Source organism: Phaethon aethereus (genome assembly GCF_964289735.1).
Source record: "Phaethon aethereus genome assembly, chromosome: 3".
Taxonomy (NCBI): Eukaryota; Metazoa; Chordata; class Aves; order Phaethontiformes; family Phaethontidae; genus Phaethon; species Phaethon aethereus.
Genome location: NC_138576.1, coordinates 31,048,395 through 31,075,093, shown reverse-complemented (window position 1 = coordinate 31,075,093; position 26,699 = coordinate 31,048,395). Strand labels below are relative to the sequence as shown.

The 26,699-nt window shown below is 37.7% G+C and overlaps 1 protein-coding gene across 1 annotated transcript in view; it reads left to right on the top strand.

The window, feature by feature from the left end:
* The window catches only part of EYS (eyes shut homolog), a gene marked incomplete at both ends in the record, with an annotated part of 830,586 nt that overhangs the window by 219,711 nt on the left and 584,176 nt on the right, over positions 1-26,699 (top strand). The window contains one exon of the mRNA XM_081998016.1: positions 9,058-9,179. Within this exon, the coding sequence (XP_081854142.1) occupies positions 9,058-9,179 (122 nt within the window). The remainder of the gene's footprint in view (positions 1-9,057; positions 9,180-26,699) is intronic.

The window sequence follows — 26,699 nt, the reverse complement described above, 5'->3', positions numbered from 1 at the left end:
TTTATAACCCTCAAATCCTGCATCAATCAGTATTCCTGGGAGCAAGGCTTCTTTACTGGTAAGATCAGTATATTATATTCATATTGACATTCCCTGAGCAGTCCATGTCGTATAAAGTTATTTATCAGGGGTTCAAGGCTTCTGTGAACTTCCAGTCTTACAGGATATTGGTGCACCCTCACCGGTTTTGCCCCTTTCTTTATTTCTATCTTAATCGGACTTGTGTTTTTTGCTTTACCTGTTTTTTTAGAAGCCCATACCAGGGGAATTACTTCATTTGATACAATGTTCAGAATATTCTCTTCAGATTCTTCCAGTGTTTCATGTGTCAGCAAGCAGATCTGGGCTCCCCAGGCTGTTTCAGGTGGGATGTGGAGCCGTACAGCATTCTCAGAAAAGGTTACTTGTGCATTTAGTTTGCATAACAAATCTCGTCCCAACAGGGGTAGGGGGCATTCTGGCATATATAGAAACGCATTAATTAATTTAGTTCCTGCAACTGCATTCCATTTGTTGTAAAAATGGCCTTAATGTTCTTTTTCCTGTTGTCCCAACAATAGGTATAGTTACTTTATTTAGAGGTCCTTTACAACTGGTGACTACTGAATGAGTGGCCCCACTATCAGTTAAAAAATTGATGGTCTCATTCCCCAGCTTAACTGGAACCAGGGGACTGGCTGGGAAGACTTTGATGTTTTCCCCCGGTCCTCTTCATTCATTGTCTGAATCTTCTAACATAGTAAGATTAGCATTTCCTGTGTGATCTTGTTCCTCTGGCCCCTTTCGATCTGGGCATTCATTCTTCCAGCACCCTTCCTGTTTACAGGCTGCACATTGATTTCATCCTAAAGGGATTCGGTTTTGTGGGCCTCTTGCCTGCATTATTCCACCATGTCCCCCTCTACCTCTTCCTCTACCTTTCCCTCTGACATCGTTTCCATTTATTGCTGCTGCCAGCAAAGGTGCTTGCAACCTCGTTCTGCCCTGTTTTTCTTTTCTTTCTCTCTCATCCCGGTTATTTACACTTTATATGCTATTTCTATTAGTTGTGAAATTGACATACCCCCAGCCACAGCAACTTTCTGCAACTTGCTCCTTATATCCTGAGTCGACTGCCCAATGAACAGCATGTTGAACATCCTCTGATTTGCCTCATCGTCCAGATTCAAGTCCGTCCATTTCCTAGCTACTTCACACAATCTCTTGTAAAAGGCTGATGGATTTTCACTGGGGCCCTGTCTCGCCTCAAATAATTTCGACACATTTTTCAGTTTTGGTACTCCATGCCAGACCCCATATAATATTAATTGTTGGTATTGCTTCAGCTGGACCTTTCCCCCCGCTTTATTAGGATCCCACTCTGGATCTCTTCTAGCAGGCAAATAATCCTCAGGGTCCTCCTGTCCATTTCTTTTCCCACCTTCTTCCCTGGCCTTTTTTATTATAATTCTTTTTTCCTCTGCTGTAAAGAAAGTATTTAATAATGCTTGTGCATCTCCCCAACTAGGATTGTGAGCCAACATTATAGTCTCTAAAAGCTGGTACATTCTTTCTCTCTACGAACCAACAGATTGTTTCCAATTTAACAGGTTGGAGGTGGTGAATGGAACATGTACAAAAATCACCAATCCTTCTGGTCCCACTGCTTGTCTCAAGGGAGCCTGAATAACTGGCTGAGTGTGCCCTTTAGTCTGACTGGAAATGGGGCTGAAATTCTGATAGCCTGATTGCGAATTGGAATCAACTGACGATTGTCCCACACTATTTTTGTATGGAGGTGGGGCTGTTAAGACTAACAATTGTACATCCTCCTGCTCTTCTCCCCCTGCAATTTTTCTGTTATCACAGCCTATGCTACAACCACTCTCTTTTTTATCAGAAGCTGTATACATCACTAGGTCAGTTGTTAGTTTACATTTTTTCTGAATATCAGATTTTCTGTACAGAGTCATAAAGGCATCAGCATAAGGTACTTTGTCCCATTTCCCCATCTGATGGCAAAACAACATCACTTGTAATATGGTATTATAGTTCACCGATCCATTTTCTGGCCAGACCTCTTTGTCATCCAATTTATAATTCGGCCACCATTGATTACAGTATCTTTTCATTTTATCTTTAGTCATTGGATCTCCCCCAAACTTATTCCAGTTTTTCAAAATACACCCCAAAGGGATACAAGGAGGAATCATGGATTGGTTCAATCCCATTTTACTTATTGTTTCCTGTAGCTCGTTCTCACACTCTGTTCTGACACCCCACTGGTACCAAGGTTCTACGTCTGAAAAATGTACCCTTGTGTGCCCTCAGCTATGACCTCACTGGTCAATTAAGGAATACCTTGCCAGCATCTATAGGCGACTTTATAACCTGCAGCAGAAATACTTAAATTTTAATACTCATCAATCCAAAGATTCACACCCCTTTCACCCTTGTACAAATACCTCTTTTTGGGTGTTGCACTTTTGAGTTGCTTGTTGCCTCGACCTGACAGGAGATCCAGAGGAGTCCCCAATCAACAGGTCAGTGCGTGCTGGAGTCCTGTCCGGTCTGATTCTCCGCTGTCAGGGACAGCAAGACGATCTGGGCAAGGCCTTATGACAGTCCCATCTGGGTTGCCAAAAATATTGTCCTAAATATAGGTTCTTTCACCCAGTGTGCAAAGAGCTGATAAATGCACAGAGTCGTGATCCTTGTTTTTATTCCATGTCTGTGTGCAGAATGGGGTGCTAGGTTGTAGGTCCACAAAGCTAGCACGCCTCGGTTAACACATGGAAAGTATTTATACATTTTGAGCAACAGTTACCAGTACTTTCGCACATTTGCTTAGTCACCCTTGTTCCTATTGGTTCTTGCAAGTCCCAGCTCCACTTAGAAGTCACAGCATCCTCCTTTTTTACTGTGCATGTTCCATGAGGAAGGGGCTTCTGTGGGTAGGGGGCTTTCCCTACCCGAGGGTGGGTTTTTTACTATGTTAATTAGGATGGTTCACTTAGAGTTCAGTAGTAGAGTTCCCCTTGTGCTTATCTTGTTGCTTCCCCCAAGGTTGTGCCTCGTGAACTACTCACAGAGGTTAAACACCACCCTTAGCTTCATTCCTCGCATGTCTCCAACACTAGTTGCCATGTTAAACCAGTTTCCTTTGTTCAATCCAGAGGCTCTGTCAGCCATTTTATGTCCATCACTAGAGCTGTTCCTTACATCTTTTAGTTTGGAGAATGACGTCACTTTCTTTCACAGCTTGTGTGTCTGATTCTGAAACCCTCTTATTCTAGTCCATAGTAGTATTGGATTAGATTGAATAAAATATTTTCAAGTATAAACATTAATACTGGACTAGATTGAATAAAATTTGTTTAATTACAGAGTCATCTTTTCTTCCTTGATCCTTGTCTATTAGCTGTCTATCTGGTTGTTTTCCTGCCAACCGTACATGGAGCCGGCACAAGTGCCTAGGTTTGGCACTTTCAAAACTCCTTTGTATTAGGTATGATAGAGGCAGCACATTAGTTTGTAATGTGATTTATTATACTGAAATGCTCTATAAATTTAAAGTAGGGATGAGTGAAATTTCAAAAGAGGAAACTTGATATCAAATAATTCTGTGAATGTCTGGATGCTTCTAAGGATATTTGGGTTGAAGTATTTTCAGAACAACCTGTTTCTTTAATTTTTGCCTGCTTTTGAGCCTGAGGTTGGCAAAAATGGCACTTTGTGGTATTTGAAGTGTACTGATGTCATAACGGTCATATGCGTAAGATCTAAATTTGCATCAGCTATTATGTTAAGCTACCAGATAGCTTTGTTTTATGGAAAACAGTAGTTGTTCTACTACTTTCTCTTACTTTATTAAAAAAGCTACCAGCACCAACACCAGATTTGAAATTCAGAAGCAGAATGTTAGTACAGAGACTATTCTTTTGGAATGTCACAATTAACTCTCATAGCTCTCCTGTTACCTGAGACCAAGGGGCAAACCGAAAGCTCTGTAGGAGCTTTTAGGTGGGTCAAGTTCCTGTCAGTACTTCTGCTTAACAAGAATGTGTTTATGACCTTTAACTATTCATAGAACAATTGAGCTAAACATTAAACCAGATGATACACTGATCAAAGGCTAATACTCAAATGTCTGTCACTAGCTGGTTTGTTTTGCACAAACAACATAAGGCTGTTGTTTTTCATTAGTTTTCCTCTGCTGTTCAGTACCTGTCACATTGAAGGTGATTTCTTTGACACGTTTCCTAGTAAGCTCTCTAGGAGAGGAAGGAAAGAGTATAATAAATAGAATAAATGGCAGAGGTCAAGAAATAGACATGAAAAATAATCTATTGCCAATTATTAATTATGTAAGAGATCTGAAACTGACTTTGGTTTGTTGTCATAAGATTACTTGTAGTCTAGTTAGGTTAGGCCCATACTTAGAATTACATTTCTGAAAAAAGTAAAAAAAAATCCAAATCAAACTTACTTTTTCCCAGAAATCCTTCAACTTTCCTAAGAATGTTTCCCAATTTGCAGAAACAGTTTTTAAACACTCTGCCTGTCACAGTTGTTTATTTTAATGATTGTTCTTAAGTACTTCTTATGGCATTCTAATGCTGGTATTTCTTGTAGTGTCTCCTAGAATAACATTTTAAAATAACTGGAAAACTATAACATCACAGAGGCATGGGTTTGTTATTGAGTATTTTTCCTTTTTCTGCAAACCTAACACTTAAATCATGTTTAATATTGTCCATGTTCAAATGGAAAGCCTGTGTCGATATGAGTAAAAGCCATTTTGTATATTTGTGCACCTCAGCATGTTATGGATGAATCTCCACAGAGAAAACTAACCTCAACACATTTCCACAGGACTATGAGAACTGTCATATCTGAGCAGTGATGGAAAATGGTTAAATTCTAAAGGCACAGGCCAGCATGTATTTGCAATAGGAATATGAAATCTAAAATCGTGTGAAATCTGTTGCTCGCATTAGTCAAGATTTAATTTTAAGAGCACTAAACTTTCAGCGAAGTGTTGTAGTGTTACAAATGTGTCACTTTAAAATGATCAGTATCAAAAGCAGCAATGATTATGAATTTATTAGCAAAGCTACCATTTTGTGAAAAGGTAGTGTATAAAGACATGCAGTGCAAATAACTAGTATTCCCATTTAAGATAATTTTCCTTGTGGTCACAAATTACAGTACAGTGCAATTAGAGTTGTAGATATGCAGCATGTCTAGATACCAGCCATAATTTAAGCTGGAGCCTGCATTGAATGAAAATGTAAGCTTGTCTTTACTACTGGTGTGCTGCTGAAATATGATAAAAATTGTACTTTTTGCACATATTTATTAAATGCATTTAATATATACAGATACAGAAATATTACAACATAAGGCAAAACTTGTTACAAGTCACCAAACTTTGCTTGTACTAGCTGTTTTAAATATGCTCCTTCTTGCTAATTTAACTAATTCATTATTTAAAAGGTTGGAAAGATAAGCAAATTAAAAATGTTCTTTGTTTCTCCTGTAAACCTTACTTAAAATTTAAATAAAAGAAATTCTTTTTTGTCCTTAGTATCAGCTAATATATAATTTATAATAACTTAGAGTGCAAAAAGATATAAGTAGTTTTGGAAGGACAAATGAATATACTGGTCAGCATTTTTAACATGTCAAACTGTTTAGGGAAGAATATAAGAATAAAAATAGCAAGTAGATAAGCTTTTGAAAATCCATGATGCTATCTCAATTTCTGTAGGTACCTAGTACTTTAATATTAAGTTATTTATCCTAGTATTTCACATTTTACAGTGCTTAGTGCAAAAATCACATGGGCTTTGTAACTTATGTAGCAAAAGTAGAAGAGAAAAAAACCTTTTTTTTTCCATAAAGTAATGCATAAGAATATGATAGTTAATGATTCTAATAATGAGCTTCAGTAACTGATTTTGGTGATTTTTAAATAGCGGTTTTATGAGAACCATTCAAGTAATGTAGCACTGTTTAGAAATTAGACTTTTTATTTTAATTTTTCTACACTTCCAAATCCATGTTTCATACCTTTTTTCTTATGACCTTAGTCTTTCATGTCACTTGTTATAATAGTTCATCCAATTAATATCAGTAATCATATTGCAAACCTCATGGCAATATAGTGTAGTTTCCAGAAAATTATCTTCTCTTTCCAAGTTTATCTCTCAGTATTTAGACTCATGCTGCCAATTTTCTTCTGTCTTCATGGAGAATATTTTGCAGTTCTTGAGCCTGAGTTCAGGAGTACAGAGCACTAACAGTAATCTATCAGTTAAGATTGTATTTTTTTTTAACAGATAGAGTCCACAAGTTATTTTATTTAGTTGCATGGAATAGCCTTGCCTATGTAAAACACAGAGCACAAAATGCTACTTTATTTCTTTGACTAGTCTATGTAGTTAACTCATCAGTATATACTGAGCTTATCTTGAGTGTCCAGCCTGCTTTCAACCAATTATATTTCTGTTGTCGTATTTTGCTCTGTAAATAAGTTACTGACTTTTCATATTTGTCAAAATGTCCTATCTTAACTCAGAAAGATATCCTTCAATTTTATTTTCTGGCTTTTAAAATATATCTCAGTGGGTTCAGAAAATCCATGTTACATAAATCTTGGGTGTATCCCAAGCAAGCATAGCAACTGTCTTAGTCAACATGAGCAGAAAAGAAATAGAATGCAATTGAGAAAAATACGAATCACAAATGTGCCGTGTACATATTTGGTTGGTGCAAAAGTTGATTTAACCAGCTATAGTAGATTAGGCATGGAAATAGTTTAAGTACTGGAATCAGTGGAGCTGTTCCATGCTGTATGACACCTCAGGTCAATCATACTGATCTTGACTTTAAACCATTAACTTCCTTTCTTTTTTATTTTGTTATCTTTGTTCCAATAAAATACTCTTAAGCTTTTAATCTGGCAGGAGAGGTTAAGAGTATCGTCACAGAAAGGTCTGGGGCAATTGCCCAATGTGCATTTCCTTCAGACTTCTGATGCTTAACTTATTATATTTTTAAACTGTATCAGGAAATTTAAATACTTTTTCCTTACCAAAATAGTGTGGCCAGCAGGAGTAGGGAAGTGATCGTGCCCTTGTACTCAGCACTGGTGAGGCCATACCTTGAGTACAGTGTTCAGTTTTGAGCCCCTCACTACAAGAAGGATGTTGAGGTGCTGGAGCATGTCCAGAGAAGGACAATGAACCTGGTGAGGGGTCTGGAGCACAAGTCTTCTGAGGAGCAGCTGAGGGAACTGGGGTTGTTTAGTCTGGAGAAGAGGAGGCTGAGGGGAGACCTTATCGCTCTCTACAACTACCTGAAAGGGGGTTGTGGGTGAGGTGGGTGTTGGTCTCTTCTCCCAAATAACCAGCGATAGGACGAGAGGAAATGGCCTCAAGTTGCACCAGGGGAGGTTTAGATTGGATATTAGGAAGAATTTCTTTACCGAGAGAGTGTTGAAGCATTGGAACAGGCTGCCCAGGGAGGTGGTGGAGTGACCATCACTGGAAGTGTTCAAAAAACGTGTGGACGTGGCACTTTGGGACATGGTTTAGTGGGCATGGTGGTGCTGGGTTGATGGTTGGACTTGATGATCTTAAAGGTCTTTTCCAACCTTAATGATTCTGTGACTCTGTTAATGTAAATGTTCATAGCCCATATCTCTTTGAAACACATCTGTCTGTCTGTTTCCAAAGTGCAGATTCAGTATCAAAACAGCTAAAATGCAGCAATATGATTTGCAGACTGTAATCACCTGTACATGCCACAATGCTGATACATTACACATTTGATCATCATGCCATGGCAGTTTATTTATGCACTCAGCTTTTAACAAAACTCCTAAACTTTTTTTTTGCCGTCTGTTAATAGCTTCAAATTTAGATGGATTTTAATAGGCTTTAAAATGTACCCTGAAGGCTGTTGCAATGTTTAGCAAGTAATGAAATAATTCACATTAGTCATGCTTACCATTAGTGTTTCCTAACTTTTGGCAGAAATAAGCTTTGTTAGAGGTAAGCATGTTACACAAGAAACAATTAAAACTTTGCTGAATGGAAGTGTTTGCATTGCTGCCTGTCTCTAATTAATAACCAATTCAGCACATGTTCACCTTTCTCTTTTTTTTTTTTTTTTGGTGGAACATAGGCAGGAAAAATATGCTTTATGCTTTTCACTTCTGTGAGACTATGTGAAACACCCCATTGCATGCAGATACCGGGTAACTTTGAAATTGGAGATAATATTGGAGTGTGATTACAATTTGATATAATAGCTTTACAGTGTGGTGGAAAAATATCCTATAATATGTCATTTTGAGGTGGATATACACACTGCTGAAGTTTTATTTCAGTTTAATCAGTCAGAAATTTTGCACTCACAACACCTGATCATTAGTATATTTAATACTGTTACCGTAGAGCTAAAAGACTTACGCTATCTGGATTACTACCTAATACACCCTGTATCTAATACGCTCTATAGGAGACAGTATTTCTCATACCATGAGGTGTCTAGTAGTGCGTAATTAAGATACTGATGCGCAATTTCATATTAAAGGTGTTAAACAAGTTGGATAGCTATATAATCCTAAGAATTTCCATAATATATTTTTTTATATTGAGTTCTGTTTGAACTGCATGCTGAACAGTACAACTCAGGTGACTGTAAATTCCCACGTTTTAAGCCTGTCAGTCCAATATCTAAGAAAAGTAATTTTATAGAAGAGATAATATCTAATACCTTTTATTAAAAAAAACTTGGAGGAGGGAGTAAGGGATAGTAAAGGATTTGGGGTACACAAGTTGATTATACAAAAAGGTAGATAATAAGTGGTGTTGCGTACCTGCCTCATATCTTCTTTTTTCATCATATTAGTAGGTCAAAGTATTGATACATTTATAAAATACTCAAGTTTTGAAATGGTGATGCACCTGTTAGAAGACAAAAAATGCACAACAATCAGTAACAATACCTGTTGTATGAAAAATACAAAAAAGTAACAGATTATTTCTTTTACTTAATGCATTACAGAGATACCAGTGCGTTTGCTTGCCTGGATGGGAAGGAACATTTTGTGAATATGAATCAAATGAATGTAATTCAGAGCCTTGTAAAAACAATGGCACCTGCATGGATCTTTTCAACAGCTATCGGTAAGCTATATGATTATGTTCCAGGAATGACAGACATGCATCCAGTTATTCTTTTATTTCTCAGCTTGGGGTATGGAACGTTATTACACAAAGATGAGTAAACAACTTGTGTCATGGTTACACTCCACTGCACATTCATTTGAAGTCAGCAGACATAATTAATTGTAGATGGAAAATTAAAAAAGGCATCAATTTGAAACACTTAGCAAGTAATCGAATCTGGAACTGTATTTTTTCAAAGAAAACAGGATTTTTTTCTGTCATATATGCCTTGTAAGCACAGGAGATGTTTTAAGAGTAAAAGTAATGGGACAGGATTTAGTTGTACAATCTTAGATGACGAGATTATGTCATTGCTGCCACCTTGTGGCTTAAAATGACAACAAAATAGTAATTTGACTAAAATTTACAGTCACACTGCGAGGAAGCTTGAGGATTTGACACTAACTGTATTATTTTTAACTCACGCACCAATCTTTATTTCATGCATGCATTTATGATTTCAAAATAATTTTGTTTCAGTATGATGAGGATAAGGATTCTGTAAACAATGTAGCAATCAGTTTCCATTATTTGTAGCCAGAGTTTACCTATATTATGATGGCAATACCAGAACAGTGAATATATATATGAACATATATCCTTCTATATATCAATCTAAACTTTTAATAGATGTTGATATAGTTGCATAAAGACGACAGTGTAATGACTGTACACAGTACACAGTCTAGCTGTTGGGCAGTGTTTGTCCCTGGTAATACAGACAGTAATCAGAAAGAAAAAGTACCACAATTCAAAACAGACAAACAAGTCCTCAAATAGCCAAAGACAAATTTAACTAAATTAAATAATATATAACATAACATAACATAATATAATATTTTTTGCATTAGTTTATGTTCAGAATTTAACTGGAATACTATGTGTTATCCTAGAATTGCATTTTTATGTAGTATTAGATGTGCTTTTTTGGGAAAATTTTTTTCAGTCCAATAACAGAAAGACTCTAGTGAGGTTGAGAAAATCTGTTAAAATATTTTTAATGCTTTTTAAATTTTTTTAAGTTTGTTGGAACATAAAAGATTTGTTGAAGACTTTTATTTTTGTAGTTCTTATTTTTGTGACATTTTTAGGTCTTTGTAGTCTACTAACAAAAAATAATTTTAGAACTGCGTACTGTTTATGTCTGATTAGCTGTTACATTATGGCAATTTGAATTCTTACATGATATAATGGATTGTACAGGCAAATGCACAGTTTCACCATCCTCAAGGACAATTCTAGGTGCATGAATGTTTTGCAACCGTGTATTGTTACCTGTCCTTACATTTTACCTATTTTTTTCAGCCTCCAGAAGCATTATATATATTGCAGAAGGTAGCATGGCTTCGCATGATTTTACTTATAGCTGAGTCAACTGAATATGAGCAAATCCAACTACTCCTTTATTGTTCAATGAGGAAAAAAATGCTCAGAAAGTGCTTTTGCTGGATTTGGCAAATACTGAACTGTTACAGAAAATGCTTATAAGAGAATTGGTTTGAACTGTAAGCACCACACATATTTTTCCTCAGAGCTATTTATACTAGTTGACATAAAAGGGCAGGAAAATTAGACATATCATTGAATCATCATATACAAGGGTCATGATGAGCCAAACAATAACAACTTCTTCAGAGATACCTGTAGTTGAAACTGGGAGCCTAAGATTTGGCAACCACAAGAAAAATTAGTCTACACCAATGTTTTTGTTGTATAATCTAAAGCAATCTCCTTTCAATCATTAGAGTTATCCTAGTCTATACTCATAGATGTTAAAAGACATTCTGCTTTTTTTCACAATTACTCTTACTTAATAACAAAAAAGTGTTGGTTTCTATTACCTTTTGTTGTAGTTTAACCCCAGCAGGTAACTAAGCACCATGGAGCTGCTCACTCACTTCTCCCCAGTGGGGATAGGGGAGAGAATCAGAAGGGTAAAAGTAGAGAAAACTCATGGTTTGAGATAAAGACAGTTTAATAGGTAATGCAGAAGCCACACATGCAAACAAAGCAAAACAAGGAATTCATTCACCACTTCCCATGGGCAGGCAGGTGTTCAGCCATCTCCAGGAAAGCAGGGCTCCATCACACGTTACGGTGACTTGGGAAAACAAAACGCCATTACTCCGAACGTCCCCCCCGCTTCCTTCTTCTTTGCCCCAGCTTTACATACCAAGCATGATCTCATATGGTATGGAATACCCCTTTGGCCAGCCTGGGTCAGCTGTTCTGGCTGTCTCTCTTCCCAGCTTCCCATGTACCCCCAGCCTTCTCGCTGGCAGGCCAGCTTGAGAAGCTGGACAGTCCTTCACTGCTTAGCAACAGCTGAAAACATCGACACTATTTTCATCACAAATCCAAAACACAGAATTATACCAGCTATCAGAAGAAAATTAACTCTATCCCAGCCAAAAGTAGGTCACTGTTTTTAACACTTCTCTCTTAAAAACTACAGCAATAAGAGAAAGTGTTCGTCTTGTGGTAGCTAAGCAGTGGCAGTGACTAGTATGTGATCCTGAGGACATCCAGCCATATCTTTAAAATTAAATGTAGTCCTTACAACAGGGTAACTGATTTCTAATTGCCTAATAGAAAAGATCATTGGCATTCCTGAGCTGTGCCTAGGCGTTGTGTTGGACGAACACTAGTTGGTCTGGACCAAAGTCAGTCCAGGAACTGCTTTGAGAATGCATCAGTGATAGACAATGCAGTTTCCTTGCCTGTGGTCATGTTCTGGCACTGTTTATTTTCCTGGTGTAAGTTTATCTGCTGGTAATGATATTCAGAATTTTCTGCATTTCTTTGAAGTTGGCTACACCACTACTGGTACTTGATATCACTGCTAACTTAAATTAATGTAAAGGATAGATTACACAGCTTTCTTTTATGCCTTTGATAATAGTCATTATTTGACTTTCTCTTAAGTACTTGCAGATCCATCTGAAAACATCAGTTCTGGAAAAAACAGGTAATTTAATGTGCAACGGCATAAAAAATATATTTTTGTCTAGAAAAAAACATGAAAAGAATATGATACAAAAAGAAATATTTTTGTACCAGGTTTCAAATCTGTAATGATGAGGATAATAATACAAACCATAATTACTAATTAAAAATTTCTCTTTTAAGTCCATTCATTTGCCTGGTTCTATTAATTTTTGAACCTTGATATGAAAACTTGCTGTCAACACTGAAGGATCAACAAATATGCCAGAACTGCTTTTCTTTATGGATTCCATCGTAGGAAAATAAATCACATGCAGACAGAAAAATAAAAAGTCTTCTCATTTGCGTATTTTATTGTTAAAAACAGGGAAAAAAATTTAGAATACAAAAGATACTGAATCAATAGTTAAACTTGATTTGTTGAATGTAAATCATTTGTTACATAATTTGTTGTTTCATTTCAACTGTTTCATTCTAGTTAATTTTTGTTCAGCTGGTAAACTAAGAAATTTCTTTTTCTCTCTTCTCACTTTTCAGTTTGGCACATGGCACAGCAAATGAATGAGTTTAGAATAGCTTCATGCATATATTTCCTGTACCCTGTGAACCTATTCTAATTCTCAAGATAGCATAATCTCTCAAATTATGTCTCTGAACACTTATAGACAGATACATCTATTATCAGCTGAATTCCCTATTTCTCCTCTATCCTATTGTATCATCTTTCCTGATACTTCTGAGGTTTTGCCCTAATAACATCAAACCCTAACTGAAGTCCTTGTGTCTCTTTTACTGTCACCAATTTAAAGGAAAACTTTCACTGAAAATCTCTTCAACTCTTCTTGCAAAATAATAAGCAACATAGTCTTATGGGTAAACTGGTGTTTCTAATAATGTAGAATAGTTTGGAACTTGGCTGCAATCATTATGATGTTAAAACTTGGAGAATTAACCAAGCGTCTATCCAGAGTACTCAGTTCTTTCTGTATGCCCACACTGAATCCCACAGATTCATGCTATTTGCCATTTTGTCAGTATTCATCGTTAAGGTTGTTATAAAGAATAAAGATGGTAAGTATGTTGTTGCTGCTTTTCTTTTTTAACATACTGATGGACTTTTCCATATTACATAGCAAATAAGACTAACCTAAATATATTTTCTTATGCCATCTATTGATCTTATATTTTTATAATGGTTTTAGTGTTTGCTTCAGTAGATTAGAAAAACGTTATCTTTTGTGAGCAGTTGAATCCATCCACTAAGATACCATTTTATAATCTCTGTGTAAACTGAAGTCCAGTTCTATTTTTATATCTGTAGTTTATTCTTTTTCCTCTGTGTTACTTTTTTTTAACATTTTCCTTTTTAAAAAAGCTTTAAAATGTACAAAATAGTCATCCTTGCAGTATCTTGGTTCACTGGTTGGGACTCGTGCTGACTGTGTTAGTTGGTCTAACAGTACCAGTCCTTAGCACCAGAACTCTGTCCAGAATCTCTACTTGCTATGACTTTACTGTGAAGTATGAATTCCTTTCACTGTAACTTCATTAAAGATAAGTTTTTTGGAAATGAATATATAGAGAGATATATATGAGTTAGGAAATTAGTGTCTCTGTGATGTGAATATCTAAAAATACTGACAAAACTATGCAAGTTCCAAACTTCAGAATGACTCTTCACTGAATTGCTGATGTTCATTAATGTTACATATTGCCAAAGGTTAATTCTTAATCACTGTTAATCATTATTATGGCATGAACAACACTATTAGTCCTTACCATTAGTAACTTTACAAACTAATATTCTTTTTATTTATATTTTATTTACATTTATATATTTATTTATCATTTATATTTATAAAATAATGCAATACTATAGAATTGATGCTGTTTAGTCAGCACTGCTGGCTGTGACTGTCAATGATTCTTAGTTGCTGAGGTCAAGCTAGTCAGTCCCTAGAGTTCTTCATTGAGGGAAGCAGGAACCACAGTGGCCCGTCTCCTTTTTTCCCCTGTGTTTCCCCACTTACTATCTATGTTTTATGCTTCCTGCCCCCTCTCCAAAAGAAAAGTGTGATCTTATCTACCCTTGACATTTTACTTTTGGAATCAGGTCCCCTTCTTGTTTCACTTACTTACTTTTGCAGAGACATGCCTGCTCATTCTTACCCTTTGGATTTTACTTCTGGCATATGTTTTTCTTACACCTGTATGTACACCTATATTGCAAGTCTTTATTTGCCCCTTCACAGTTATGGGTATTATTGATATGTTTAAGCTTAGTTGTGTTAGAAAATGCTGGAGGTGGTGTTACAGAATTATGAAATGGTTATTCAATTTCTCCAGTTATGCTATTTTGGTGTGCTTATGTCTGGAACAAATATTAGGTACAGTTCCTTTAGCCTGCTTCTAAGCACCCTTTTTTGGGTGCAGTGGTCCACTTCTTTGGCTACATATGATAGAGATCTGAGTTTTGTCTAATGTTATGACTGGGTCACACATGGGTACTCAGTAAAAAATTGCAGATAGTTTTATAATGTTGCTTGTACGCCTATAATTCTAGGAGCTAGGTTTTTCTTTTCAGAGGTGACTCTGGCTCTGAAACAACTCTTTCCCACTAAATTCTGTAGACAAACGTTTGGTAAATGCCAATGTCACCTTTAAATATGAGGCTTAATTTCCTTAAGCACTTGTGAGAAATTACTGATAATGTGCAAAAATGTTGTCTGTATTTAAATGCTCTTCATTTAAACCCCCTTGTTGTTTATCCTGTCCTGTCAGAGGCCCTGGTTTTCCTACCTCCCTTTAGACTCCAGTTGAAATAATGAGTTGTGTTTGTAATGGAGGGTCTTTTGAGTAATTTCAGAACTCATCTCAAACTGTGCTAGTCTTCCTTAGCAATGTTTCTTCAATTAATAACCATGCCATGATCATCTTTCTTCATCTTTACTTAGATAATAATTTATGCCAGCTGACAATTTGGATAACCATACTATCAACCAGAGTTAGACTTACACTCTGTCTCCTTCCTGTTACTTTCTCAGTCCGTTCCCAAATACAGCATCTCGCCCTATAGCTCCCCTCTTTGCTTCTTAGCATTTGAAGCCACATCTTCATTTCAGAATAAAAAATAGTTTTGCATTAGTGTAACTGTCATCTACCTATGCTGAGTTCTTAAAAAAGGATAATCTTCTGTCATTAAAATTTTTGCATTATTACACATACCATGAGCTTTAATTATAGTACTGCTACAGAAAAGCAGCATACTGTTTTGCTCTTTTTTTTCCCCCTCATCTGAAGAGGATTTATTTGGAAAATTAAAGTTAAAATCAGCCTCTGCATTTTCTCAGAACTATGCAAGCATTGTTCTGTGCTAAGTTGTATAAGCAGGTGATTCCTAAAACAGAGATGGGTGAATATCTCAAAGATCCATAAGTAAAAGCATGCATATTTATGCAGTACATTTTTAAGGTATGCTTATTTCTAAATGAATGGATTTTAAACTATCATGGAATCAAAAGTAAATCATGATATGATTATAATTTGAATGCTGAGTTCAGCCTGCCTTCTGTTTTTACTGGCACTCCTTTAAACTACTGCTATACTCTTTCTTACTTTTTCTCCCCCAGAAGCAGTAAACAGCTTTTCCCACAGATGGGGATCAGCTTAGCATTTAATGGTCCCAGATGTGAAACTCTGGAAGTTTTTTTTTGCAAGCAGCATCTGGCTGCTTAGCTGACATTTCTTCAGGGTTCTTTGGCCAGCTCTTCCTCTCTTGCTGCAGAGACATTTCCCAAAACATTTGTCTGTTGTGCTTCTGACTTCTCTTTAGTTCTGACTTGTAATTTTTTTTCGTCCTAGTACCAAGTTATGTATGCGCCTCTTACTGAAAACTATCTTCAAAAGATTTATATGGACAGTCATGAGATTTACTAATGAATTAACTAAAGAAATTTATGAAAGCACAAACAAGTGTTTCCTCCAAAGATAGCAAGTGTTTTATAGTTTCATCTCTGGTAATACTGCTAACAACTGGGAATGTGTAGTGTGCTGCTTGTTATACTGCAGTGTTTGAAATCAGCTTTAGGGTTTTCGTTGCCTTAGGCAAACAACAAAATATTGCTGTGCCATCTCAGTAGCATCTACTAAAAAGTCGTGGACATTTCACACTCCTTAGGGCATATTTTGGCCATTATTCAACAGTTTTCTGAAAGCACAGTGGCATTTTTATTCAAAATCCCAATGAAACATTAAAACAACACACAGTAAGTACCTGGAAAATACCTCCCCCCACCCCAAACCAGCTCATGAACTTTTCCTTCCTAAATAGCAGAATTGCTCCTCCTTGTATATTTAATCATTAGGTGACATATTTTAAATACATGTTTTATAATATTGTTCAGTTACAGACACCCAAAGAGACACAAAATGATCATTTGATGAACTCACAGGTTAAATGGAGAGAGTATAAAACAGTTTCTAAAATAATGATGTACCTAAGGCGTAGCTTTGAGAGTGTGTGAAATGTGATAAGTTATCCAAATTCATCATGGCTGTAGGGCAGTTGTAAATAATACACAAACACATGAGTACAGCGAACAGAGAGCTAACAGATGAAGCAGTTTGCACAGCAGTTTCTGGGCTCTGGCTTGAGATACGCTAGATTTTCTGGGAACTACTTCTGGGGTCATCAGAGTACTGCTATGAACACTTTGAGGAGCTTCAGGGTGCCTGCTGCTCCTGGGAAGAGATAGCTACAGGAGGCTGTGACTGCTTAGCAAGCTGTAGCAGTTTCCCACAAGCTTTGTTGTCAACTGTTCTTGATCGATGGGGACTTTGAGCTTTTTGTTTCCAGCTGACTCCTCATTAGGAACAGTCAAGCATCCTTTCAGCAAATGCTAGAAAGAGTGTCTGTATCTACCAAGCCTAGAGTACAGCTAACAGAGGCAGTAGTGTAGAAGGGGGACAGAAACTCTGTTGAGGACACTGTGTACCTAGGTAGTGAGGTGCTAAAGGGCACTATCCCTGACCACCCACAGGAGCAACTACCTCAGCACATTAGAAACCTCAAACCAGACTCAGCTCCCCAGGGGGCTGTAGTTCTGCAGGCCTGGGGCTGCAGAGACATCTGTGGCCTCTTGCTGAGGCTGGGACCAGAGGATGCAGTGTCCTTGCGTGCAGGAGGTACTTGCGCACTGGAAGAGGACCTGTGCTGCCAAGTAAATGAGCTGCAGGAGGAAGTCAGCAGACTGCGCAGCTTCAGAGATTATGAGAACAACATCTTATTCTCCAAGACTTTACAGATATAGGAACCTGAACTCCTAACCATAGTGAAGGAGGACCAGGCGGAGTCTGTGCTAAGCAGGTTTGGAAATGGAGACTCCAGTGGTGATGCAGGATGGAAGCTTGTGACAGTGACAAGAGGATGAGGGCTCCTGTCCTATCTGCAGCTCTGCAACTGCAGAGTAGGTTCAGTGACCTGATAGCAGACAAGGGACTTGAAGGTGTGTCTGGTGAAGCATCCGAATCAGCTGAACCTGAGCCATGAGGCAGCACCGGAAGGAAAGGGTGAGTGATCATACTGGGAGACTCTGTGCTGCAGGATCCTGATAGGATGTATCATGAGTCCTTAGGGAGCTGGCTGATGTCATTGCAAGGCCACTCTTGATTACCTTTAAAAGGTCTTGGTGACTGGAAGAGGTTCCTGAGGATTGGAAGACTGACAGAAAATGGAAATACGCCAGAGTGTGGAGTGGAAAAAGGCAGAAAAAGGAAGGCCAGAAATGGAAAATGTCACTGCTATCTTCAAGAAAGGCAAGAAGTAGGATCTGGGAAACTGTGGACCAGTCAGCTTCACCCCAATTCCTGAGAAGGTGGTGGAGCAAATAGTCCTTGAAACCATTTCCACACATGTGATGGAAAAGAAGGTGATTGGGAGCATGTATTTACAAAGGGGAAAGCATGCCTGATGATAGCATTCAATGAGATAACTGGCTTGACAGATAATGGGACAGCTGTGGATGTTTATCTTGACTTTAGCAAGACCTTAGACATTATCTACCATAACATCCTCATAGACAAAACTGGCTGAACTGCTATGCACAAAGACCAGCTAGTGGTCAGTCAGTGGGGGTGTACCCATGTGGTCAATAAAGAAGGCCAACATCATCCTGGGCTGCATTAGGAAGAACATCAACAGCAGGTTGAGAGAGGTGTTCCTTCCCCTCTAGTCAGTACTTGTAAGAAACATCTGGAGTGCCATGTCCTCTTCTGGGCTCCCCAGTACAAGAGAGACATACATAAACTATGTCTGGCAAAAGGCCAGTAACGTGATCCAGGGACTGGAACACCTCCATATGAGGAAATGCAGAAGGAACTGGGACTGTTTAGCCTGGAGGAGAGAAGGCTTAGCAGCATCAATGTGTGTCACACCAGCGGGGAGGGACACAGAGGGCACAGAAAAAGAAGACAGAGCCAGACTCAGTGGCATCCAGTCAAAGGAGAAGAGGCAACAGGCACAAAGTGAAATACAGGAAAGTCCATTTAAATGTAATAAAAATCTTTTTTTTACTGTTAGGGTGATTGAACATGGGAGCAGGTTGCCCAGGAAGGTTGTCGTGTGTCCATCCTTTGAGATGGCGAAAAGGCAACTAGACAATGTCCTGAGCAGCCTGCTGTAGTTGAAGCTGCTGTTAAGCAGGGGGGTTGAACTAGACATCTCCAGAGGTCCCTTCCAACCTCAATGATTTTGTGCATTTCTGTTTCTTTCTGTAATCATCCAGATTTTTTGTGCTTATATGCATATACCCCTCAAAGTTTGGGCATAAGTAGGTGATTTTGACAGTAAAATTGAGCAAAAGTGTACATAAACATATATACCACTTACTCTGCACTTAAGATCTTTTACATTTCAATCTAAATAAACAAATCCTATACTTAATGCATGTGAAATAAATGTAATTTTATATTTGCAGTTTTTCAGTTCTGGTATGTATTTTAGGATTCTGACATTTTTAAATAGCAAGTTTCATATATGCCTTCATATGTTTATCATACGTGTAATTCTTATAGTTAGGAAAAATTAAAAAAAAGTGGACTACATACATAAAAGTGTTATTAATTCAACAATTTCTGGTCATAAGATGTGTACAGAAACATTTAAAAGACAAACATCAAGGAAAGGACTAGAGAAGAAAGAAAGATTGAACAGTTCTTCTGTTAAATTTCATTTCTCCTCTGGTGGTTGAAGTGAGAATGCATTAAAAAACATGGATGTAAACTTCTCTTTCATTTTTTTCTCCCACAGATGATGTGGTGGGGTGGGATGGAGGTGCCCGTTTCTGTAAGCATAGGTTGGCATAATTTATAACAGATTTGGAAGGGAAATACTGAGTCATACCAGTTATCCCTGCACTGACAGGGTGAGGAGAATGAACAGGCTGAGTACCCTTTCCCTTTTGAAGAAAAGTCCTAGGGTAGATTCTTAGAGTGCACTGAGGTACCTCTTGTCTTTCCTCAAACCCAAGCTCCTTGACTTCAAGGTCTCTGCTGAAGAGAAAATGCACAGAAAAGGGGACACATGCAATCGTAAGGACACTAGGAGTGAGTGCCAAAGGAGAAATCTCAGTCATCTGCAAGGACCAGTTTTAAACCTCTACAAGTGCACACTGAGTAGCCTGAGGTGCATATGAACAGGTGAATTCAGTACTCTGGTGCATGTAAAAGACATAGAGATGATTTACATCTAAGAATGAAGAAAGATTAAAAATAGTAGTAGTCAAATAGTTTTGCAGAGGTGGAAGAATTGACTCTGCAGGAGTTTGCCAAACTGGGTTAGAAAACCACATGGAGTTCCTTTTTAAAAAAGGAACTGTTCAACAAATTAATTCATAATTTGCTCAAAGGCATTGAGGTGAAGGAAGCAGAGGTTTGGAGAAACAGTTTGGACTATCTATCTCATGCATTAGAAGTCAGGTATATGATCTAAAGTGCTGGATGAAAGAGTGGATAAAGCTTAAGGAGAAGTGCAAGGCAGAGAGAAAGCTCAGTGCTGATAATGAGATTTGGTCTAATAAATAAAAATGATAGAACAAAAAAAATGCCTTATTGCCTTCAATGCAAATGACAAGAGGTAGCATTGTTTCTTTGATTATTTTTAAAAATTTATTAATTTTGCCATAACCTATTTATTGTTACCTTAAAGTGAATATTAATACTTGGCATTTTTCTGCCTGACAGATCTTCGAAGGAAGTCATCCCCCCATCATGTTATAGCAATGATATTAAAACTGAAATTCAATGGCTTGTCTTCTATAGCTATCATTCTGGGCAATAACAAAAATGCTGCCACCACTAAGTATTCTTTGGCGGGGGAGAGTGAGAATTAAAACCAGAATGGAGAGAAATAAGAAGAATGGCTGAAAAGGTTCTCAAGACAGACTTCACAACCTCATTATTTCTAATCCAAATCTGTTATAATGCTTCTGTTGTAGATGATTCATAATAGACTAAATTTTGCTTGTTCTTTTGCCCCTCATTTAACAGTTTCCTAAAAGCACATCCACTTTTTTTATTTGGAAAACCGTAGTAAAATAGGAAGTTTAAACAAACAAACAAACAAAAAATGGTGCTGACACTTTAAAAATGTCTCATTGGAAATGAATGGGAAAACCATCTGTCATTGTTAGCTACAGATTAGATGTTTCATGCACCAGCAGTGTCTAATACATGCACAAAGGAACAAAATTTAGGAAAGATTATGGGCATTGCTGCTGATATTATATCTTGTTGAACCATGGAGAATGGGTAATAAACAGTTCCACATAAAAGGACAGGTTGTAGATCCCTATTTTCTTTACTATAAAATCTGTATTTTTTTCCTTCAATTTGAAAGGTCATTAGTAAAACCTACATGTTGCACTTGTTAGAACAGATTTTGTCAGTTTCATAGGTTCCTTTTACCTATGTTCTTAAAGCAATTCTAAGATGGTTAAGGGTAAAAATTTTTCTAAATGAATTGTGTCAGTTTTAGTGACGAGATGTTACCTGTGTTTATTTTGTGCTGAAACAATTTTCCAGCCAAAACAAAAGCAAGGTTTCACCCTCAATTATGAGGCATTTTCTTTTGAAATAGAGAAGAATTTTTAGACAATAACAATCACAATTTCTGTATTACTAACAACGTACAAGATTATTTTGCAGACAGCATTTTCTCTGTTTTGGGAGATAAGAGGGAGAAAATGAAGCCTGACTACATATTTAATTGCGGTGTAGGTGAATACATTTTATGTCAAGCTGTTCAGTAGTGAAATACTATCTAGCCCAGACAGCATTGATTTTCATCAGTGGTGCTCAGATACCTTAGATGAGTAGATTATATTACCGTTGTTAGGTCACTGGGGTGATGAAGATAACATATTTGAAAAAGAATTCTGCAAGACTATTAACAGAATAGAGTAAAATGTAGCATAGGTGAAGCTGGAAGTATATGGCCAATAGCTAATGGAAGTAAAAAGAGACTTCTGTTTTGTTTTGGCTTTTTTTTCCATTTAAGACGTGATAAAAATTACTGTAAGACTTTTCTTTTAAGAAATCTTTTTTTTAAAGGTTGTGCTAGTAATGACAAAATTGGTTTTTGAGAAGAATATAATTTTATGTTTAGAAAATATATGTTTGAAAAAGTATGAATTATTCAGCTAAAGCAGTTACATCTTTGAAATGATTGCTTATATATGATAGTACAATATGAAATATATGTATACATGTACAAATTATGTGAAATGGTTCTAGTATGAGTAAACTGTACACAATATATAATTAGAAAATCAACATGGTTTTCTCCACCACTAGTTTCAATGGGTAATCGAATTTTAGTTAATAGTTCTCTCGGGTTTGTCTGGGATTTAAACTGTTATGTTCTGTTAGATCGATAGAAGTATTATAGGAAAGTTTATTTAGACTGCAATTACAGATAGTACACTATTAGAGGTCCTCTATAAAGCAGTGCTTGCTTTTCAGCTACAGCAAGCAGACTAACACAGGATCTGTAATTACCATATTTACTTCCACCAAATGCCAGTTTGGATGTATGAAAAAAAATCTATCACAGTTATAATAGGAAGCCTTTATCTCTGAATGTTACAAGTAGAGAAAAGGGAGCACAAATATAAAAGTCACACCTCTATAAAAGCATCCATAAGTTTGTTATGTATATCTCTTAGGCTTGTTCATTCTGTAGCTGGAGGGGGCAGTCATGAAATTTTCATAGGTCTGCTCTATTGAAATAACTCAGTGAGACAGCCATAGTGGAAAGTTGGATTGTATATATTATAGTAGATATCAAAGGTAGCTAAAGACATAACTGACTCTTGGAGACCAATGGAAAATAAATTTTGTTGTTTGCTTTTATAGTTTTATATCAGAACAATTATGTTTTTAAGGACGAAGCTATTTTTGAAATGCTGGTTGCCAGGACATGACAAGTCAAATTGTGTTTTGTAACTGAATCTGTAGTAGGGAAATACCTACCTCATCCTGTGACTGAGGTATCTGAGCACCATATGTATATATACACTTCCGGGGTTTTTTTTGAACATTGAGAACTGCTGTCTGAGTTGAACTTAAAAATTCTTACTTTTACCCTTTTCCTATCATTTATATGTTTGGAAATCGTGGCAGTCCTTTGTAAAATATTTCATGGCTTTACTTAAATAATTCTCCTTAGGCAAACATAATCAAGGCCTGTATTAGGTGATCTTTGGGAAATTTAGTTGTGGCAAACTGAAATGCTACTGCTTCAGTTATTTGTTGCAAGTTACAATCCTCATACGTGATTAGGTGAATAGTAAGAGATGATAATTTCGTGTATTAGCTTAAATCAGTAATGAAGGTCAGTTTGTGCCAAACCTTTTTTCTTTTCTTTCTATTATTCCAATAACAAATGTGAGCACAGAGAATTATAGAATCACAGAATCACTAAGGTTGGAAAGGACCTTCAAGATCATCAAGTCCAACCATTAATCCAGCACCACCATGTCCCCTAAACCATGTCCTGAAGCGCCATATCCACAGGTTTTTTGAACACTTCCAGAAATGGCGACTCCACCACCTCCCTGGGCAGCCTGTTCCAATGCTTGACCAGCCTCTCGGTGAAGAAATTTTTCCTAATATCTAATCTAAACCTCCCCTGGTGCAACTTGAGGCCATTTCCTCTCATCCTATCACTAGTTACTTGGGAGAAGAGACCAACACCCACCTCACCACAACCCCCTTTCAGGTAGTTGTAGAGAGCGATAAGGTCTCCTCTCAGCCTCCTCTTCTCCGGACTAAACAACCCCAGTTCCCTCAGCCACTCCTCAGAAGACTTGTGCTCCAGACCCCTCACCAGCTTCGTTGCCCTTCTCTGGACATGCTCAAGCACCTCAACATCCTTCTTGTAGTGAGGGGCCCAAAACTGAACACAGGAATCAAGCTGCGGCCTCACCAGTGCCGGGTACAGGGGCACAATCACTTCCCTACTCCTGCTGGCCACACTATTTCTGATACAGGCCAGGACGCTGTTGGCCTTCTTGGCCACCTGGGCACACTGCCAGCTCATATTCAGCCGGCTGTCAACCAGCACCCCAGGTCCCTTTCCTCCAGGCAGCTCTCTAGCCACTCCTCCCCAAGCCTGTAGCGTTGCATGGGGTTGTTATGGCCAAAGTGCAGGACCCTGCATTTGGCTTTATTAAACCTCATACAGTTGACCTCTGCCCATCGATCCAGCCTGTCCAGATCCCTCTGCAGAGCCCTCCTACCCTCCAGCAGATCAACACTCCCACCCAACTTGGTGTCATCTGCAAACTTACTGAGGGATCACTCGATCCCCTCATCCAGATCACCTCTAAAGATATTGAATAAGACTGGCCCCAGAACCGAGCCCTGGGGAACACCGCTTGTGACTGGCCGCCAGCCGGATTTAACGCCATTCACCACAACTCTCTGGGCTTGGCCGTCCAGCCAGTTCTTTACCCCGTGAAGAGTAAACCTATCTAAGCCACGAACCACCAATTTCTCCAGGAGAATGCTGTGGGAGACGCTGTCAAAGGCTTTACTAAAGTCCAGGTAGACAATGTCCACAGTCTTTCCCTCATCTACTAGGCGGGTCACCTGGTCATAGAAGGAGATCAGGTTGGTCAAGCAGGACCTGCCTTTCATGATCCCATGCTGGCTGGGCCTGATCCCTTGGTTGTCCTGCACATGCCCTGTTAGCACTCTCAAGACAAACTGCTCCATGATCTTCCCTGGTACGGAGGTCAGGCTGACAGGCCTGTAGTTCCCAGGATCCGCCTTCCGGCCTTTCTTGTAGATGGGTGTCACATTGGCAAGCCTCCAGTTGTCTGGGACCTCCCCTGTTAACCAGGACTGCTGATAAATGATTAGTGGCATTGTTCAGAGGCATTGTTCGTCTTAGTCTTTTTCCAGAATATTTTCTAGAGTGCCAGTATTGATGATAAACTCTGTAGGCTTTCAAAATGTGTTATTTCATATAAGTCTCTTTGAAAATCTGAGTTTATAATGTTGAAATTAGCATTTTTGAGAGTTGTTCAAATGATAAATGATTCACCAGATGTATAATTGACTAGTGACAAATGTTGAAAATGCTTGAATAGTGCTCTTAAAATGTATAAACGTTGGTACTATCTGTTTAAGTGATGTACTGATGACGTGATGTGTTCTGCTATACTAAATACCACAGCTATCCTTGATTATCAGTTGCTTATAGACAGCTAATTGGTTTTATGCATAAAGTAGTCAATGTGCTCTATATTTGGAATGCAAAAAAAGAAAAAAAAAAGATTATTTAACATGGAACATTAATCCATTTGTTCAAAGACAGATTTTTTTTTATGCCATTGTTTCCATTCCTGGCTTTGATAGTGCTTTGTTGTCAGACTGAGCCAAAGACATACAGTTTCTTCTGTTGTATACCTCCTTGGAGCTTGAGTAGACCCAAGGTAAAGATCAAGTGATGATCCTGAAAGTAGCTTAAAAAATCGGCATAGGACAATGCGGGGAAAAGTTGATAAAGACAAGTTTCTTGAATGACAAAAGTATATGCAGGGTTCAGAAACTGTCAGAAACATGAAGGAGAGAAATGTTTCTTTGTCTCATCTGTTTAAATCATTAATATCATTATGCAGTGGTCATTTGCATAGACTTCTGAATTGGTGTGCATTACATTCAATTATTTTTCATGTCAGATTTTCTAAATGTCTCAGTAATCTATATACAGGATTAGATTTGTATTGCTTGCACTTCATAAAATTTCAGAGTGGCAGCATGCCATCTACCACTTCATGTTGCTGTGCTAATTATTGCTAATAAAGATTAGTAATTGTAATTACCTTTACTTGGTCTTCTTTTGTTGCCTGTGGTGGAAGGAACAGACCAGGAAAGATCTCCTCTACTCTACTAGAGCAAAAGTACCTTCCATTGTCAGCACTCTAACTGAAGTGTTCATTTTTCTTTTCTGTAATCAGTGCCATCTCTGTATAGTAGGTGAAGAGCTTTGAGGTCAATTGACAGAGCTACTGTTGCATTGCTAAACTTTCCAAATTTAACAAATATCTCTCCTGCAGGGGCTGTTAACTGCTTGCAGGTGATAGCCTTTATTTTTTCAGTGCAGTATTCTTCTTCCTTTCAGGTTTCTCAGGTTAAAGAGGACTTGTCTCAAAATCAGTGTACTAAAACACAGTAAGAGTTACTTGTAACTCCCAGAAAATATCAGAGCAATACTAAATTGAAAAAAGGCATTGAGCTAATTCTCATATGAACTAGGCTCCTTACACTTAAACCTAGTATAGAGGAAGAGATTTCCAAGAGGAATAGTGCTAAAGGTACCTGTTTCCATAGGTGCAGGAATAAACCCAGTAACGCCAGATTTGTCATCAAAGGCTGGCATTAAATAAAGATGAAGGAGCACAAGCAAACAGGTGACTAGGAAGATAGAAACCTTTTGCTCAGTATTCCTTCAAAGATGGAGAGTCTTGCAGATAGCTGATTTATTTAACATCCGAGCTCCAACAGATTAATTTTATGTAACATCAGCTTCTTGGACACAGCATGATAAGAGATTTCCTCTGATTCTTAAAAGAAGGAAATAAGACTACTTCTTTTCTTTACCAAAGCAAATCAGTACCATCCAAGATACTGGAGGTAGATTCTTTACTTACTGTTCACCGTAGCATTGATTTACTGATGCTGTGTTTTCAGAAATGAAGGGCTTTCTCTCTGGCAGACTTGATCTTTGGAGAAATGTTGCCTGTTAAAAAGGATGCAAATTATGTATTTTCCTTCATCTTGCTGGATGGAGTCTTGAGTTACCTTGTTGCTGTTGTCCTGGTTGTTGTTGTTCCAATGTGGGATGAAGGATGCATAGGCAAAGAATGCAGCTCTTGATGTTAGTGACAACAGATGGTAAGATAAAAAGGAATGTATGTCCTTTTCCCTTTGCATTTTGTCAGGAACAGAAGGAAGTCTGGAACAGGTTTA